Source organism: Podarcis pityusensis, assembly GCF_964106645.2.
Source record: "Podarcis pityusensis genome assembly, chromosome: 7".
NCBI classification, from domain to species: Eukaryota; Metazoa; Chordata; class Lepidosauria; order Squamata; family Lacertidae; genus Podarcis; species Podarcis pityusensis.
This window is the reverse complement of record NC_138031.1, coordinates 42,641,028-42,658,589: the sequence shown is the minus strand read 5'-3', so window position 1 is coordinate 42,658,589 and position 17,562 is coordinate 42,641,028. Positions and strand designations below refer to the sequence as shown.

The following is a 17,562-nucleotide window of genomic DNA, read 5'->3' as shown; positions in this document are numbered from 1 at the left end:
GGGTCCATCTCCCCCACAATGCCGGCTAACACTGTTAGCAAGCTGACATGTATCATGCAAGCAGCCATTAGAGGGCAGTCGCAATTCAGGAAGCAGAAGGGCGGTGAGAGCTGCTGCAGCTGCTGGGGAACCGTGCGGCTAACTTCTCAGAAGACCGCGTCTCTTCCGCTCTCCTAAGCAAGAACCCTATTTTGACACCCATGCAGAGACTGGCCGCCGAAGCACAAATTTCTGAGGTAACAATGGGAGAAAGCAACATGTTAGAAAAGGAGAGAAGGAGCATAGTCCACCTAAATGGGGCCTCCCAAGGTTTTTTTCCGCCCTTCCGGACAAGGCCTCATCATGGCACCTATGTTATAAGGCGGGCCTACTATGGTCTCAGGGCTGATAATAACCCGATATCGGGTGTCCTTTGAAACTCTATATCCCCTTTGTCCACGTGTCTGTTAAAATGGCTCAATGCGATTTACACCGAAGGAAAAAAAAAAGCATACAAACACAATTATGCTTGAGACACAATGGCCCAGCTCCTTGCCTACCCTACACAGAAAGCAAATTCAATCGCTATCCGCAAGCCACACCTAAGAGAAGTGTTTGCAGAAAGAAGGGTAAAAGATGTGCAGGCATTTAATGAATTAAACGTTTCCGTCTGCGTTCAGAACACAGTCCGGAATCCTGTTTTCCCCTGATATTTTTCCTCTCCCCAAACCGAGAGGACTAGAGACTTCACAGTGCAGTTCAAACTAGGCAGCAAATCTGTGTTCAGTGGGGTTTATTATGGTCAGTTCAGCGAGCAGGGGACGTATATGCCATTCCACAAGGGAGCTTCGGAACTGAAGGGGGTTGTGCTGTGCATATATCCATTCCCCACAAGCCGTCTTTGGGGAGCCCAGTTCTTGCGCCTTCACGCGACAGGAGGGCGGTGGTGAAATATTAGGTCTTGGCGAGCCCCTCACAAACGTGCCACTTTAAGCCTTTCGCGAGGAGGCCCGCCAGCGCTTAAAAGAAACTGGCGGTCGAAAAAGCGGCTTCCGCGTCGCCTCCAGGCAGCCAGGCAGGCGGAGGGAAGAGGAGGAGGAGGAGGCGGCGGCGACGACTCTTGTTCAATAACAATTCACGCCGGAGGGGAGGGGGGGACTATTGCCATGGCAACCCCCGCCTGCCTGTTGGGAAGAGGCCGCCGCGGCGGCGGCCTAAGACCTACATGGAGAGCGGCGGCGGTTTGACCGGCTTGGCCTCCGGGAGCCCTGAAGATCCCGGCCCGGCCCCGAAGCTTGCGACCGACCTTCCCGTTCTCCCGAAAGGTAGTGGCTGGGGCTCTAGGCCGCACCTCGAGGCGAAGGGCGGGCGTGGTTTTATTTTTGCGAGGTGGGGGCCGGGATTCCGATTGTCGGGGACATAAACGCCGAGAAGCCGGCGCGGGGCTGAGGCTTGAAGAGCCGCCTAGCTCTGCTCCTCTTCCTCCTCGGGGCCCTTAAGGCCTCGCCTCCCTCTGGCGCCCTCAGTATCGCGACGGTGGGATTTCCTTTAATTGTACGTAATATAAATATGAAAACACGTTATTATTTGCATGCTGACTTCGTTAAAGTTTCCGAAGTGGTAACAAAAACCAGCACCGGAACGTTGCTTTCAGTGCATTCAGAAAACCACAAAATAATGGCCTACAATTTATATTTTGCGTGAGGCTCGCCGTGAATAAATACTCTTTTACTCCAAAGTAAGCCCTCCTGCGTTATATGGGGCAAGTAAGACTTGTGTTGGGTCGCAGCCTAAAATGCCAAAGGGCAGGTGAATTAGGCCGCCAATAGATAAGTATTTTTTTATTTATTCGTGGCAAGAGGGGCCATCTTGCAGGAGGGTGTAGCAGAGTTATGGGGCCATGTGAAAAAAGGCCTTTGATGGAAAATAACCTGAACAGAATGGAGGATACAGAAGGAAACGCTCCTATAATCAAACCTCAGACAAACCTTGACCATCTGCCATTATGGCTGGAACGGGTGGGAGTTTGAGGCCAACAAAACCAGGAGGGCCACAAGTTCTCCATCCCATTTTTAGGGCATTTTACTGCACCAATAGCAGTAGGGGCAAAACACTAGGTACTGGTAGGTAGCTCCCATGCGGTACTGCAAAAATTAAATGTACGTTTTCCACCACCAGAAGTCCATTCATTCTTCACTTCAGGCCTTTGAATCATCCTCATCCATAGTGTAGGCAGCTATAGTTTTGCACATAGTGAAACCAAGCTGAGACGTGTGTCTCCCCAAAGTTTTAGTCACACTTGCAAAGTCATATATGTCAAGGGGTCACAGCACTCATTCTTCTGTCCTCTTAAGGGGCAAGCTTTCATGGCCTTCTCAAATACTGTACTCAAGGAAGTGAATAATTAAGTGAAGACAAAAGACAGGATAAACACTGTCTTATGCTCTTTTTCCCAGTACTTAGGGTGATAATTGTTCTCTATATGTTGTTCCATTGCTCTTTCAGAAGTACAACAGTTTGCTGCCATGAATGAGGAACCTGCCACTATTTGTTTCAATGAAGATGATTATTACTGTCCTGTTTGCCAAGATGTGTTTAAAACACCTGTGAGGATTTCTGCTTGTCAGCATGTGTATGTATCTATGTCTCTGGCCCATTTTTATTTGCCCCTCCATTGTTAATTATATATTTTCTCCCTTCCCTCATACTCTTCCTATCTAACTGATCTCAGTAAACATTTGTATTTTTAAGGAGGATGTTCTCTTGTTAACCCCACTTTTGAGGAGGATGCAACTACTTTTACGTATGCTAAACAAGTGCCAATTCATAAATTTTTGTAAGTGCTTCTACTCTTGTATATGCTGCATAAGATACTTTTTCTTGAAAAATCACCACAGAAGCCCTCCATGAAGTTTCTGCTTGCTTGTTAAAATACATCTACTGCGTCCTTTTGAGTTCTGTTTGTTCCCATGCACAGCACAAATTCGAACATTTGCTAAGCTTTACTAAGCATCTTCAGTGTTGTAACGCAGATAATCTTAAAGCTACTCAGAATGGAAATAATTCCAGTTTTTGGATGTAGATAAGAATAGCCTTACTGCACAATATCTCATAAAAGCAAATTCCATAAGTTCATTACATGCTATGTGATAGGTTTTTTTTAAAGAATGTATTGAATCTTCTGTCATTCAGTTTCATTGGATGACCTTGAGTTCTAATATTATGAGAGATGGAGAAAACTTCCTTTCACTTTTTCAACATAAGCATAATTTTATAAACCTACACAGTGATTCCTACCCATCCTCCCTCATTTGCCGTTTTCTTCACTATTAAAAGCCCCAAATGTGATGACTTTTCTCATCAGAAAAGTGCTCTAATCACTCTGGTAGTTATCTGTATCTTACTATTTCAGATCTGGCTCAAGTGCAGATCTATATAAAAGTGGTTTTTTTTGAAAGGCGGTTTAATTTTGAATGTATTTTGTAATTATCCTTGGTGTACAGTTTGCCCTTTTCACAGCTGGTGTGCACTGGGTTCATTTTTCATTTTGTACTCTGTCATAACCCCTCAATATCTTTCTTGGTGAGTAACTGGCAGTTTTGATTCCCTGAAGTTAGGTTTTTTTTGTCTCAGTGTACATCACTTTGAATCTCCTTTGTCACCCCCACCTCCCATTCACATAGTTTTGATATGTTTGGGAAGTCTGCTTGGATTTTTACCATCCTCAATATATACCGTAATCTGCAAATTTCACTGCTTCACTGCTCTCCCCAACTTTAAATCATGAGTATATGAGTTATCACAGACTGGTGAAAGTGGCATGCTGTAGTAATAATAATGGGATTAGAATGACTATTAATTGGTAAAGCAGAACATTATTTTTGTACTCAACTTTATATTTGGGTTCAGGTTTTGCAGGAAATGTTTCTTAATGGCTATGAAAGAAGGTGGAACACATTGCCCACTATGCAGAGGCATTGTCACCCGAAAAGAAAAAGCACGTCCTAACAGAGCCTTAGATGTTGAAAACAACATGAAGAAATTGGTGGGGAGCTGTAGATGCTGCGACAAACAGGTATAGTAGATGTAAAATAGTGTTAAAAGTGAAACTCTGTATGCTTATCTAGAAGTAAGCCCTTTTGAAAACATGCATAGGATTACATTGAAATAATATTTATTGCAGACAGGTGGGTAGTGCACCATCATCTGTTACCACATTTTACATTATGAAGATTCTGAGAAAAAGCAGACTGACTTTGAATAACAAACAAGTGTTGCAACTAGGCACTGATAGAATGTATTCCTTCACTTTTTTTGTTGTGATTTGGGAGCACTCTAGTAAATTAAAACTGTTAATAATACTGAAGAAGACGTGGAGGTACAAGAATGGCTTGAGCAGTGACTGTAAGACTATCTTAACCAGTATACACTTTGAATTACCTGATTGAAGCGAAAGCAATCCCCAAATATACAAAGAAGCAGCTAACCATATGTGCATTAACTTTTTATCTATCTTAAGGTCTTGGGAAGCTCAAACCATAGAATACTGTAGAGTTTTATGATCTGTCACCTGATCTGGTTGTTTAACTCTTGTGTTGAGCTCAGTAAAACAAAAATATTTATAAGGCATGTAAGAAAATATGTGTTAATGCTTAGTTGAATGAGCTTTCAGTATTGCAAATCAAGGGAATTTAGAAGAAAGTTTTGTAAACTAGTTGACATGATTTTCCCCAACTAGTCACAGGAGTAATTTTTTTAGGTAACTATAGGATTGCCCATAAATGAGATTCAACTCTAAATGAGACACAACTTTATTTACAGATAAGATTCTCGCGTATGAGACAGCACTATAAATCGTGTAAAAAGTATCAAGATGAGTATGGTGTTTCTTCTGTAATTCCAAGCTTAGACATATCTCAGGATTCAACAGGAAACAGGTAAATACCTATTTGCAAGCAGCTTTATACATTTTAATGCTTGCTTTTTAAAAAAATGTCCCAAACTATTGTATATTGCGTTCTTTAGATTTGGCATGGGGGAAGTTGTTAAACAATGTAGCTTAGAATTTATTCACAGGGTGGTTGAAGTGTGACAGTAAAGTACATTTTATTATGTTATATCCAAATGAGAACTTCCGACACAATGTTATAATTATCTTTTAGGCTTTGGAACTTAGTTCTGATTATGAAATGCCAAAAATCACTATTTAAATCAACAAAAATTACTTTGTGTATTGCAAACCTTTGTTTTGTTTGCAGTATGGGCACCAGGCTTCAGCGGCCCTTGGCATAATGGTGATAGTGCCCCTCCTTAAACAAAGGCAGGGCTCATTCCTCATTCCTGCTTTAGGTGGCAGCTACATCCTTCGCTGCTGCTTTGGTGGTCCCAGTGCCACTCACTGTCCTCCACTCAGATGCACTTCCATGGGCATGCAGCAGCACTTTTGAATGGGAGCTAAGCTCAGCTTCATCCATGGTGGCCACCCAACACCTTATGCAATGTTTCTGAAGTAACTTTAAAAAAAAAAAAAATGTTTATTTAGATAAGAACATCTATAGTCCAATTCTAAACATGCATTTTTTGAAAGTAAATCCCACTAGTATCAATGGGATTAATTTAGTCATCATACTGCTTTGAATTGCAACCCCTTCTGTATTTAATTTGAAAATAAATTCTCATGCTTTGTATGAAGTTTTAGAAGTGACTCTTCTACTTCAGAAGTTGGAGAAAATTCTAATCTACATGTTCCTGAAGAAGCTACAAGGTAGGACTACCTTTGAAATAATAACTATGTGGTTTTAGGTATTGGTGGGAAGGAGTGCCAACAAATGAAGGAAATCTTCAGTAGAAGACAAATTTCAAAACAAATATCATAGAGCAGTGGCTCTGATGTATACTCATGCAGGGACTTTAATATGTGAATCCCAAGCTTTGAATAAGGAGATGCTTCCTTACTGATTTCCAGGTGACAAAGTAAATAAAAAAGCTATTTCTCATCAGAACATTATGCATGCATTGACTGCCTCCTGGGGTTTGGACTGGGGCCCATTTGGCTTGCTTTATCTACCTTCAGGTCTTTTCACATATGTGTCAGGCATGGAGAATTATATTCCTGTATCAGTAACCTGAATATTTTGTATAAAAGTGGTTTTCAGCCTTTTTGAGCATTGGAAACCCCTAATGTGAAGGTAGCACAAAGCACATCATGCTATAGTTATACTCCAAAACAAGTCAGAATTCAAAATACTCTTTTGGATTTTATCAAAATTCAAATTTTGGGTTTAAAGTATTAAAACAGATTTGTGTCAAGGTGAAGTATAAATGAAGTATATGATGCCTTATAATATATTTAGGTCAGGTAAAATCAGGAAAATGGAATTTGATTTGTTTCTTAGAAAAAGATATTCCAGAGAAAACAACTTTTTATATTTGAAGCAGTACAAAGTAATCCTATGATTTACTGCAAAAGCTGCTGGTGATAGATGAAAGAGATCCTGTTGAAAGACTACGTAATCTTAAGAAAACACCCCAAAAAAGCCTTAAACTGAAAAATACAAAGCATGACATCTCTTCCATTGGCTTAGTATATATTCTGTTATTCTTTTGTTTTAAATAGCACTGTAAACTGCCCTGAGATATTAGGAACAGACTATATACAGTGGTACCTTGGGTTAAGTACTTAATTCGTTCCGGAGGTCCATTCTTAAGCAGAAACTGTACTTATCCTGAAGCACCACTTTAGCTAATGGGGCCTCCAGCTGCCACCGCACCGCCGGAGCACAATTTCTGTTCACATCCTGAAGCAAAGTTCTTAACCCAAGGTACTATTTCTGGGTTAGCGGAGTCTGTAACCTGAAGCGTATGTAACCTGAAGCATATGTAACCTGAGGTACCACTGTAAATACCTTAAATAAATCAGCAAGCGCTTGGGCAACAGAAAGGAAGAGATGCCAGGGATTAGGCTGGCATTTATGCCTCAACCATGGTCGCACTTACTTTGATTCTGATAGAATTTGCTTCAGTCATGTTTGCTTCCAAGTAGACATTTATTGTATTGGACAACACGTGTTCATATTGGAAGGAACAATGTAATAGATTAGGAGGTATTTCAGTGATTTTAAGTCAGAACTTCTAAGATCCTCAGAAAAGGGAGGATCCAGACTTCTTCAAATGAACAGATTTAAAGGTCATTTGAGTCTCATTATTAAGTGGGTGTTATTTCTGTGCAGTGTAAACATGAACGAGACGATTCCACAACACTTGTGTATTGATTTTTAAAAGGGATACTCAGAACATGATAATAAAAAAACATGCTTTTGTCATGTTCAGGTCAGGTCCTCTAGCAAATTCTCCAAATGTACACTGGCTAATCCAGCTGTTCCTTCTACATCCCACACCCTCTTTACTGTATACATACCAGCTGCATTCAAATATGTTAAATTTTGACTTAGTGCTACATGAATCCACTACAGCAAGCCTCAAGCCTGTGTGCTTCCTCCCTCCTCCTGAATGCCCAGGGGGAGGAGGGGAATCATTCATGTGCAAGACTCATTGTGTCTCATACACATAGGATTTAGCCATGGTCTAGTGTTATGCACAAATGTGGCCACTGTTCCTCAATATGTGTTTTGGTCTCATTTTATGCATTTCCTCCTTTTGCTGAAATTAATGAGGAAATGATTGTGTGTGACAGAGTTCCTTGAAAATGTAACATGCTGTTGCAGGGATTTTCATCCATGTGTGCCTCTTTCTCATATTTGTTTTCAGTGGACAGCCTACATTCAAATGCCCTTTGTGTCAAGAAAGTAACTTTACAAGGCAGAACTTATTGGATCACTGTAATGATAGGCACCTTTATCAACTAGTTCCAGTAGTGAGTATGTGTATATAAAAAAGAAAGTTTGTGAAGATTTTATCCTAGTATGTGTGAATTAAGAGCTCTTTTTTTTGAAATTATCTTAATTCTATGACAATAGCAATATCTTCAGAAAGAATGAGCCACCCTCTACTCCCTTCAGTAATGGATCTAGCAGTTACAGCATTTCCCTCAGTTTTATACTGAATGACATTTTCCCTTTTCCAATCTTTTTTTTTTTTTTAAAGTACTTAGATCTGTAATTACAAGACATGTTTTCCAGGGACGCGGGTAGCACTGTGGGTAAAACCACAGAGCCTAGGACTTGCCGATCAGAAGGTCGGCGGTTCGAATCCCCACAACGGGGTGAGCTCCCATTGCTTGGTCCCTGCTCCTGCCAACCTAGCAGTTCGAAAGCACGTCAAAGTCCAAGTAGATAAATAGGCGGGAAGGTAAACGGCGTTTCCGTGCGCTGCTCTGATTTGCCAGAAGTGGCTTAGTCACACTGGCCACATGACCCGGAAGCTGTACGCCGGCTCCCTCAGCCAATAAAGTAAGATGAGTGCCACAACCCCAGAGTCGGTCATGACTGGACCTAATGGTCAGGGGTCCCTTTACCTTTATGTTTTCTTAAAGGACTGCCCTTCATTCTATTTTTTCTCAAGCTGTTGCACAATACATTGCTATTAGACACATTTAAGTCCATTTGAGTTCAGTGGAAGTACTAAGCACTTAAGGAGTGCCCAGCTTGGGCAGGATGGTGCCCTGTTTTACAAGTAGTGCCCAGTATTGTTTAAATGGGAGATATTAGAGACATACACTCTTTTAAAAACTTTTTGTCTTAAGTCCCATTTTTCAAGTTTTTTTGTAAAAAGATTTCTTAAGATTGAGGGCAGAAATAGACAAGTAGTATCTTCTTTAGAAACATAAATGTTCAGTGTCATTTCCTTTAAAGAATTTAAAGTATGTGTAGTTAACTTTTTAAGTTTAATCTCTTCTATTCACATTCCTTCCAGGAGTATCCTTTTGTTTTAAGAATGTGTCCATTTTAAAGGATTTCTTTGTAGTATGATTTTCATAGAAACTAATGTTGATCTACTATCTAGTTATGCAATTTATGCGAGCAATTGTCTGCCTCTTTATTCTCTCTCTCTCTTTTAAAGATCTGTCCTATTTGTGTCTCTTTTCCATGGGGAGATCCTAACCGGGTTACTAGAGATTTTGTTGGCCATTTAAATCTAAGGCATCAGTTTGAGTATGGAGATTTTATGGTAAGAGCTTTTCTTTTGTTCTTGCTCCCTATTTAAAATGTTGACATTTTTTAATCTCTATGCTGGAAGACTAAATTAGAGCCCTATTCATCTTGGATTAATTTGGGTAAAAGCACCTTCTATATTAGATTGCCAGATTTAAATTACCTAGAAGCCTTGCTTTACCCAAGTTCTACAGCTGCCCTGGTAAATTGTGAAATCTCTTTCCTAGGTAGATTTTCGGAAAAGGCTAGAAAAGCACTTAGGGGATTTTGTGCATTTAAAACACTTCTACCCTGCTTTAGGCATAAAGGTTCCAAAGTCAGTTTATACCTCAATAAACCATGCATACACTAGTCTCTACCCTCAAGCTTACCATTTAAAAGACAGGACACACAAGGAAAAAGATGGGAAAGGACAGGAAAAGCAGACTTGGTCACTCTTCTCAAAAGTTACAGTTCATATAACAACCAGCTAAATTGGAAGTTGTTCAGGCAGCTTCATGGAATGACTGCTGTTGAGAGAGAACGAGCCAGTCTCAACAAACCTGATGAGAATAGATAGCCCTGCTTCTCTTCTCTCCTCTCCTCTGGTCTGTAGGCTGACAGCATGGCTGTGGTGATAGTGAAAGACAGATGGTGTCTCAGCAGGTCTAGTTTCTCCCCCTGTCAAATGTCAACTGTTTACTTCTGCTGCCTGGCTGGGGAACAGTCTGTGGTGCTGGGATGCCAACAGGATTTCCTGGACCTGTTACACTTTACTTAGATTGGGTCCTCTGCAATCCCCCCAGCAGTCTGTTGGAAGAATTTAGGCTTAAGTGCATATATTACCTTAACTTATATCTTACAGGGCCATTACAAAGATGAAAGGGAGAATAATATACACAACCTTGAGCTCCTCACTGGAAGAGCAAGATATAAATATATATCACAGATCATGTAAACAAAAAGAAACATGCTCAAATCCAGAAAAGCCGTTCCCATCTTGCTTTAACTGCAATGTTCCATAATCTAGGGTTGCCATATGTCCAGAATTTCCTGGACATATCCAGAATACTGCAGCTGCAAGCAGTGTCTGGGTGGAAATGGGTGAAATGTCCTGGAAAATAGGAAAGGGGGGGGGGAGGGAAATCTATTTTTTTCTCAGTAAGTAGTAAGTAAGAAATTCAGTAAGAAATTAATTTATTTCACCGGAGTTATTTCTGAGTAAAACATATCAAAACCAATTCTGTTTTATACCCCCTAAATTTCCGCTGAATTAATACCAAATAACATAACTAATAATTGCTCCTTAACATTATCTCAAGTAAAAATACTGTTCCAAAACAACATTGCTTGCTTTTCCTTTAAATGTCCTGGTTAGATGTGAATCACTGCCATAACATCACTCATAATCAACATTTTGCAACCATTCATTTCTGGAAATGTTTTGGGGGAGGTTCCAGTTTTTAGTAATTCATTTTGCTGTTACTAGCATGTTAATTGCCGGAATGACAGCCTTCTTTTCTAAAGGATCACTTATATCATTTAGCAGACTATTCATATACATTTTCCCATTGTGTGCTCTTTGTTGTAGTAATTAATGCAGAGTACATGCTGAACTGTAGAGTGTAATAACTTGGTCTGGGGGGAAATTCTAAACCATTTTTGTTGTTGTTTGTATTTAGAATCCTCAGCTGGATGAGGAAACTCTGTTCCAAAATGCTGTTGAGGAATCTTGTCAAGAGAACCTTTGAAATCTCTAATTTGTTCACATCATTGCTTTCTGCGAGGGGAGAAGCTGCATCAGTGGTCTCAGTGTTAATAAAAGGGAACCCTTGTATCCAGTTTAACTGTATAGCAGTATTACTTTCCCTTGAATTTATTTTAAAATGCTTTTTATTTAAACTAACAAAAAAGCATGTTATATTATAATACTTTAATATGGGGTGTTTTTCCTCCACATAATATTAGAAATATTTCAGATATCTGGCAAAAACGTTACTGTCTTTGAGATAAAGCTATTAAGAGCCATTTTGCATCATTTGTTTTGTTATTTTTAAAGAAGTGTTACACTATAGAGATAAAATTGCACTGGGACAAAGTATTGACATACAGATAGTAAGGACAGGGTGGTGTTTTTTATTCTTTTTTGGATGAGTTAAAAAACTTTTCTTCTATGCTTACTAAATCTATGTTAAAAGCTAAAAAAACCCAATAATTTCTAGCCCAATACTATTCTAGCCCCAGCCAGTGTTTACATAAAAGAACATGCACACAGGGGTTTTCTCAATGCTGTCAAGAATCTCTTAAGTAGCCACAATCTGGAGGCTTCCTAGCTATGGCATACTTACTACTTGGCCATTTTCTAGACACCAGCCACTTACTTGTAAAGTAGCCTATCTTAAATTGATAGGTTTAATTTATTTTATTTTATTCAGAGATTGGTTACTTACTGCTTTTTGGATTGTATCATTATTCACTTGAGAAAGTTTATAAAAACTTTTTCCAGTTCTTTAACAAAATTTGGGATAAAAAAGTCAGAATAATGAGCTGCAAGTATGTTGAAAATACTAACTGACTAAGGAAGTTTTATGGTAAGAAATAAAGAAGTCTTTTATTGGAAGTGCTGTTTTGGTCTTGGGCCAATACCAGCTTAATCTGATTTTAGATATGAGCTTTCTGTTAAATTATCTACTGAACACTTGTTTCAAAGCCTAGTCCTGGAAACCATGGGAATACCTGTGCATCTTCAAAAGCCATTGTACATTTGAACACTCTAAACATGGGGTTACCACTTCATGAGTCTCAGTGCCCAAACAATTCTTGTCTAGGAAAGGGTGCAGTTGACATTCCACCCAAAGCTGATGGTAGGCTCTCTGCCATGGAGGCCACACTGGACAAAGATTGTTCCATAAATACTCCTAAACTCTCTGCATGTTCCTTTAGAGTGCAATCCAATCCAGAACAGGCAAGTCCCAAATTCTCAGGCATGGGAATTGGTCATCCAGAGCATCCTTGTCTTAGCAAAATTCAGCTTCACTTTTTTGGTCCACATCCTACCCACCCTGATTCCAGACACTGCTTCATCTTGTGCATGCCCTCTTGACTGAGAACTAACAAAGAGCTGGGTGTTATCAGCACACTGATGACACTGCCCCAAGTCTCCTGATGACTGCTTCTGTTGGCTTCATATAGCTGTTTAATAACATAGGGAATAAAATAGTGTTGTGCAGTACCCCACAACTAAATCACAAGGGTACTGATACATAGTCCCTCAGTACTGTTATCTGAGACTGGCCCTACAAATAGGAGTGGAACCACCATAGAGAAGTTCTTCAACATCCAATTCACAGAAGGTACCATGGTCAGTGGTATCAAAGCTGCAGAGAGATAAGCAAGAGCAACAAAGTTGCACTCCCCATCTCTCCTCTGGGGAATATTACTCATAAGAGCAACCAAGGCTGATTTTGTGTTAAAAACATCCTGAACCCTTATTGGAGTGGGGTCAGTTAATAGTTTTCTTCCAAGAGTGTCTACAGCTGCATTGCCACAGTCCTGAAGCACCTTGCCCATAAAGGGTATTAGACACTGGGTAGTAGTTGCGCTATTGGTATAATTAGGAATGAGCAGATTCCCTCAGTACCATGTCATTGTTGCCTCTTGTCTCTGTAGCCTAATTAGGTTGCTTTAACAAATGCTTAGTATGCAAGTCATGTGTGGTAATAGTTCTACTCTATTCTGTGCTGGCCAGGCTGCCTCTGGAGAACTGAGGTCAGTTCTGAGTGTCTAGCACAGTGTGATCAGGTTAGTCCCCCCCCCCCTTTTAAATTAATTTCATTTTTCACATCACACATAAAACAACATATTCACAGCACACAAACCATATTGCTTAAAAATATCAACTCAGATTCTTACAGTACACTCCAAAAAAATCTTTCCACATATTACCATGCAATCTCGGTGTGTATGTGTGGGTATAAATATAATCTTGATGCATATACTCCAAAAAGTTGTCACACACAGAAAAGAAAGGGGTTAGAATTCCCTTTGGTTGCATGAATCTGGCACATCAGCTTTTCATTCAGGGCTATTCTCCATGCTCGGAGCACCTATTTCCGCTGAGAGGAAGAACATTAAGAGTTATTTATGAGCAACTGGTGGAACAGACATGGTCTTTATTCCAAGTAAAGCAAGTTGAGGGGAAGGTTGTAGGTCCATTTTGTATATTAAAATCAATTCTTTAAATACCAAAACCCAAAACTGATAAACATGTCCCAAACTTAGGATCTTCCAATTCTATAGCCACTGCTTTCCTCCTGGATCTTGAATCAAAGACACCAAGTCTTGGAATGCCTTATAGTATATAAGCAAGTGGCACACTCCCAGACCAGATTTTAAATTTATCTTTGCCAGATTTTAAATTGTTAGGCATTATAGTTATTGGCAGGACCTGAAATAGGCAGAGAAACTTCAGAAGGATCAACTTACTCATAGCCACAACGTGGCTCAAGCAAGAAAGGTTTAGACTTTCCCAGGATTTCAGTTCCTGTCTAACTTGAGATAACCAGGACTCAAAATTTGCTTTCCTTAAAGAGTGCAAGAATTTTGATATAAATATTCCCAGATATTTCAGCTTTTGAGGACAGATTGTAAAACCCTCAATGCTTTGTATGAAAGTTTGAGACTGGTAAGACCACAATAAACATAATTTCAGATTTGGTTTCAGAATTATTCAGTTCTGTAATAACTTCAGGTTTTGCCAATTCTGGTTTTGATAACATGAAATCTATGCCATCTGCAAAAAGGTTAGTATGCATTTTATTTTAAATTTTTTCACTTTCTATATTCACATTGTTTCTAATGACAGTTGCCAATGGTTCAACAGACAAGGCAAATAAAAGCAGAGACAAAGGACAATCTTGTTTTACTCTTTATAGAGGTTTCTGAGTTGAGACCATTACACAGACTGTAGCAAAGGAACGTTTGTATACTTCAAAAGTTGAGTTAATAAACCACTCTCATGTTAAGTCTATATATCAATGATTTAAAAAACGACCAACTCAGCCTGTCAAAGACCTTGTAAAAATCCCATGAGATTATTGCAAGTGGCTTACCTTTCTTTTTACTATAATAAATGACATTCAATAGGTGTCTTACTGGATCCACTACGCCAGCGATACAGAAAGCCTACCTGGTCTGGGGAGATAAAATTTGTAATGAACACATTTAATCTGTTTGCTAAAATGGATGTATACATCTTAGCTTCTTGGTATAACAGGACTAATTGGATGCCACAATTCCTCTAGGTCAAGGTTTCTTCTAGCTTTTGGTAGTACTGTTATTTTAGATTGATGCCAGTAATACAGTGGAAGTTCCGCCAAAAGAACTTCATTAAACAACTTGGCTAGATGGGGAGACAGTTCATTTCTAAAATGTTTATAGAATGTTCCTGTAAAACTGCCAGCCTCTGGTGCTTTGTATCCTCGTAGTTTTTTAATAGCCATTTGCACTTCCTTTAATAGATTTATTCGAAGACTGCATATGATCCATTTCTACCTGTGTTAATGAAGTTTATCTAAATAGTCATTGATAGCAAACACAGACGTTGATGGTGAGCTGTGTAATTCTGAATAAAATTTATTAAATAATCCACTTTTGTCTTTTTCTTTGTACTGAAAAATGCCAAAAACATTTTTTATGTTTAGCACTCTTCTATAGGCAACCTTTTCTTTGTTGGTTTGTTTGTTTTTGTTTTTATTAAAGATTTTCTTGGTTTAGTACATGCCTTGTGTCTTTTTTTCAGGTTATACAGTCTTTCTTGCAAATCACTTACATTTGTTGTGATACATTAGTGTTGATACTGTATACTGTATAAGGTTGGGAAAGAAAGTGGGAGAGGGTGGGGTGGTGAGGCTTATATTCTTATATATAGTGTACGTGTGAGGTTTTGTTTCAGTGTCAACTGGGTAGGTTCTCTTTCTGTTTGTTTATTACATTTCCTTACTAGTGAGAGGTATTGGGGGGCAATATTATTTCTTTGGTGGAGGATGTTATGTTACCATCTTTTTTTAGTGACAGTCTATTATTGTTTTGAGTGATTTCCCCCCTGCATCTATTTGCTAATAGTTTGGAGTTCTTTCCTCCATATTCAAAAAAGCATTGTTTAGAGCATAAGATATTAATCATTGTTTTACTGATTTCTAGAGAGTCAATTTTTGTTCTTTTTTGTTCTATGAGTTTAAGGAGTTGGTTTTTGGTTTTTTTTTGCTCCTGCTTGTTTGTAGTGTGATGACAGGGTCGTAATGTCTTGTTCTAATTTACCAATTTTTGAGGAGGTTTGCTTTTTAAGAGATGCCCTCTCCTTTATGCAGGCTCTTCTGGTGACCACTTTCATTGTCCTTAAAGGTAGTTTTCCAGAGACTCTCTCTAGCTAGTTGGTTTGTGGTTAGGATGGGGCTGAAGGACCATGCTGGGGTAGTTTGTGCTTCCTCTCTTGAGGGTAGCTTCTACTGGGGCATGATCTGTGGTTTTAATGTTACCAATGTTTGTTGTTTCTGTGTGAGCAGAATGCTGTCCAGTCTGGACATGGTGTCGGGACATCCAGACTGGAACGTGGCTGGTGTCTCCCAGGTTCTTTTCTCCCAAGATGTCACAAAGGCCTCAGTTTTTAGCATTTTCAGTAGTTGGTCAGTGTCTCTAATTGTTTGGGGTTTCCCTCTGAGGAAGGTTGCCCAGGGGGTTGTAGGATGGATGTCTTTTAGGGATGCCTCTCATATTGAGGTTGAGGTCACCTCCTAGGATTGTTTACCCTTTGGAGAAGGAATTTGTTTAGTGTTTCCTGGATGAACTGTAGTTGTTTTGTGTTTGGGGCATATATGGAGCCAATTGTCAGTTTAGTTTTGCCATTAGCAAAAATGAATCTAACTTTTTGTGTTTTAGCACTGTTGTGGCTTTAAAATTTAGGCCTCTCCACGGGCCTTTCCTGAGCCAGGTGCCACCCATTGTTGACTGGAGCTGGGTTAGCTCAGGCTTTTGCTTCCTTTGGGGGGGGTTGTGGAAGGCAATGTGTGGTTTCACTCACCAGAACAGACACTTGTGGAACAGAAGTAGTGGTCAAAAACTTTTCTCCACAAAGGTCATACTTTTTCTCCATGGCTTTTTGGCTGCATATTTTTTTCTGGAAATGATCACCACATCTTTGGATACTTTGGTTACTTTATAAAGGCAATGCTGCCAAGGGATTGAGAGGTTTGGTAATTTGACATGTGGTACTCCACCAAGTTTTACTCAGAGTAGGTCCATTGAAATTAATGGCCCTAACTTAGTCATTAATTTCAGTGGGTTTATTCTGAGTCAAACTTGTTGAGTACCATCCTTGGTTTTCTTCTGAACATCACATGTAGAAGTTTGATTCTCAGCAGTTGAATGGTACAGTATTGACTTTTCCTTTTCTAACTTCCCTAAAAATAATATGATTCAATCACTAGGGGGCACCAAGCACTTTTGAAAGACATTGCTATAAGATACAATTAAAAAAAAAAAAACCATCCTGAAAATGTTTTTGTCCTCTACATTCATTCCACAAGTGTTTGTTCTGGTTTTGTGGTGTTTTTTAATTTGCACATTTTTCAGTCAAATGTGTGTCTTGTACAGCTTGTGAATATATCTGCATGACAGTACTGCAAATGAAATGTGTTTTCCAAGAGTGTTCACAGTATATAGAAAAGAAGGAACGTTTGAAGCCCCATGCACAATACCACTGATCCATCTAGCTCAATATTGTGTACACTGACTGGGAGCAACTGCAGGATTTTCAAACAGGGAACACTCCCACTCCTAGTGGTAGACGTTGAGGCAACAAACATTGCTAGTTTTTTCTATGCAGGATAAGACTGCAGTAAACTGGATTTTAACGCATCTCTGATAAACGGAATTTCCCTTTTAGTGTTTTTAGATTTTCTTAATAACCTTTGGCATGATCATAGAAGATGCACAAATGTTCTGCAGGAAACAGCCACCATAACCAGAAACAAAATCATTGTATGTGACAGAACCGGGAAGATTCAAGGCATGCCCATAGGCAAGCTCTCCAACCCAATGTTCTAGAAATACAACCCACAATCACTCCATGTTGGCACATTGCAACTTACAGGCAACTTAGCAAGACGCCCGTCTTGTTCATCTTGGTAAGGCATGCTGCTATATCTGTTGCAACACAACAATATCAATAGTGTAAAGCTATATATTGTGTTTAGACTTAAATTTTCTTTCCCTCTTGCACATATGTGGGTATACCACTGTGGATACATAACCAGATTGCCCCCTGGCTATTACCCCTCCCCCAGCCTTTCCAGTTTTTCAACATTGACTTGGAACTTTTTATGGGAATGAAATGGCCAGTAACCTGAGTCATTTGGGGAATCCTCCCATCACAATTGTTGTAACAAAAGTTTACTAGATGATGAGGGCAAGAATCAGCCTGTTATAGTGAGTACTA

The 17,562-nt window shown here is 39.5% G+C and overlaps 1 protein-coding gene and 1 long non-coding RNA gene across 3 annotated transcripts; one reads left to right on the top strand and one right to left on the bottom strand.

The window, feature by feature from the left end:
* Nucleotides 1-76: 76 nt before the first annotated feature.
* On the top strand, nucleotides 77-10,910 carry RNF138 (ring finger protein 138). 2 transcript variants are annotated; one of them, XM_081014475.1, is made up of 8 exons: nucleotides 77-236; nucleotides 2,485-2,611; nucleotides 3,889-4,054; nucleotides 4,801-4,916; nucleotides 5,672-5,743; nucleotides 7,747-7,852; nucleotides 8,998-9,105; nucleotides 10,751-10,910. In XM_081014475.1, the coding sequence occupies exons 2-8, from the start codon at nucleotides 2,505-2,507 to the stop codon at nucleotides 10,817-10,819; spliced, it is 744 nt and encodes a 247-aa protein (XP_080870601.1). In that variant the 5' UTR covers nucleotides 77-236; nucleotides 2,485-2,504; the 3' UTR covers nucleotides 10,820-10,910. The 2 variants fall into 2 exon arrangements, with proteins under 2 accessions (XP_080870601.1, XP_080870600.1); XM_081014474.1 differs by lacking the exon at nucleotides 77-236 and adding an exon at nucleotides 1,117-1,304.
* Nucleotides 10,750-16,482, bottom strand: LOC308481775. The gene is made up of 2 exons (XR_013988884.1): nucleotides 13,404-16,482; nucleotides 10,750-13,373 (listed from the first exon to the last, which is right to left on the bottom strand). It is a non-coding gene; the product is annotated as an uncharacterized lncRNA (long non-coding RNA).
* Nucleotides 16,483-17,562: the final 1,080 nt, after the last annotated feature.

Bases quoted from the DNA above. Each gene is read 5' to 3' on its own strand.
- RNF138 (XM_081014474.1), top strand. From the start codon at position 1,205: ATGGAGAGCGGCGGCGGTTTGACCGGCTTGGCCTCCGGGAGCCCTGAA. The intron at 4,055-4,800 runs GTATAGTAGATG...CTTTATTTACAG, and splicing joins GTAGATGCTGCGACAAACAG to ATAAGATTCTCGCGTATGAG. The intron at 4,917-5,671 runs GTAAATACCTAT...CTTTGTATGAAG, and splicing joins CAGGATTCAACAGGAAACAG to TTTTAGAAGTGACTCTTCTA.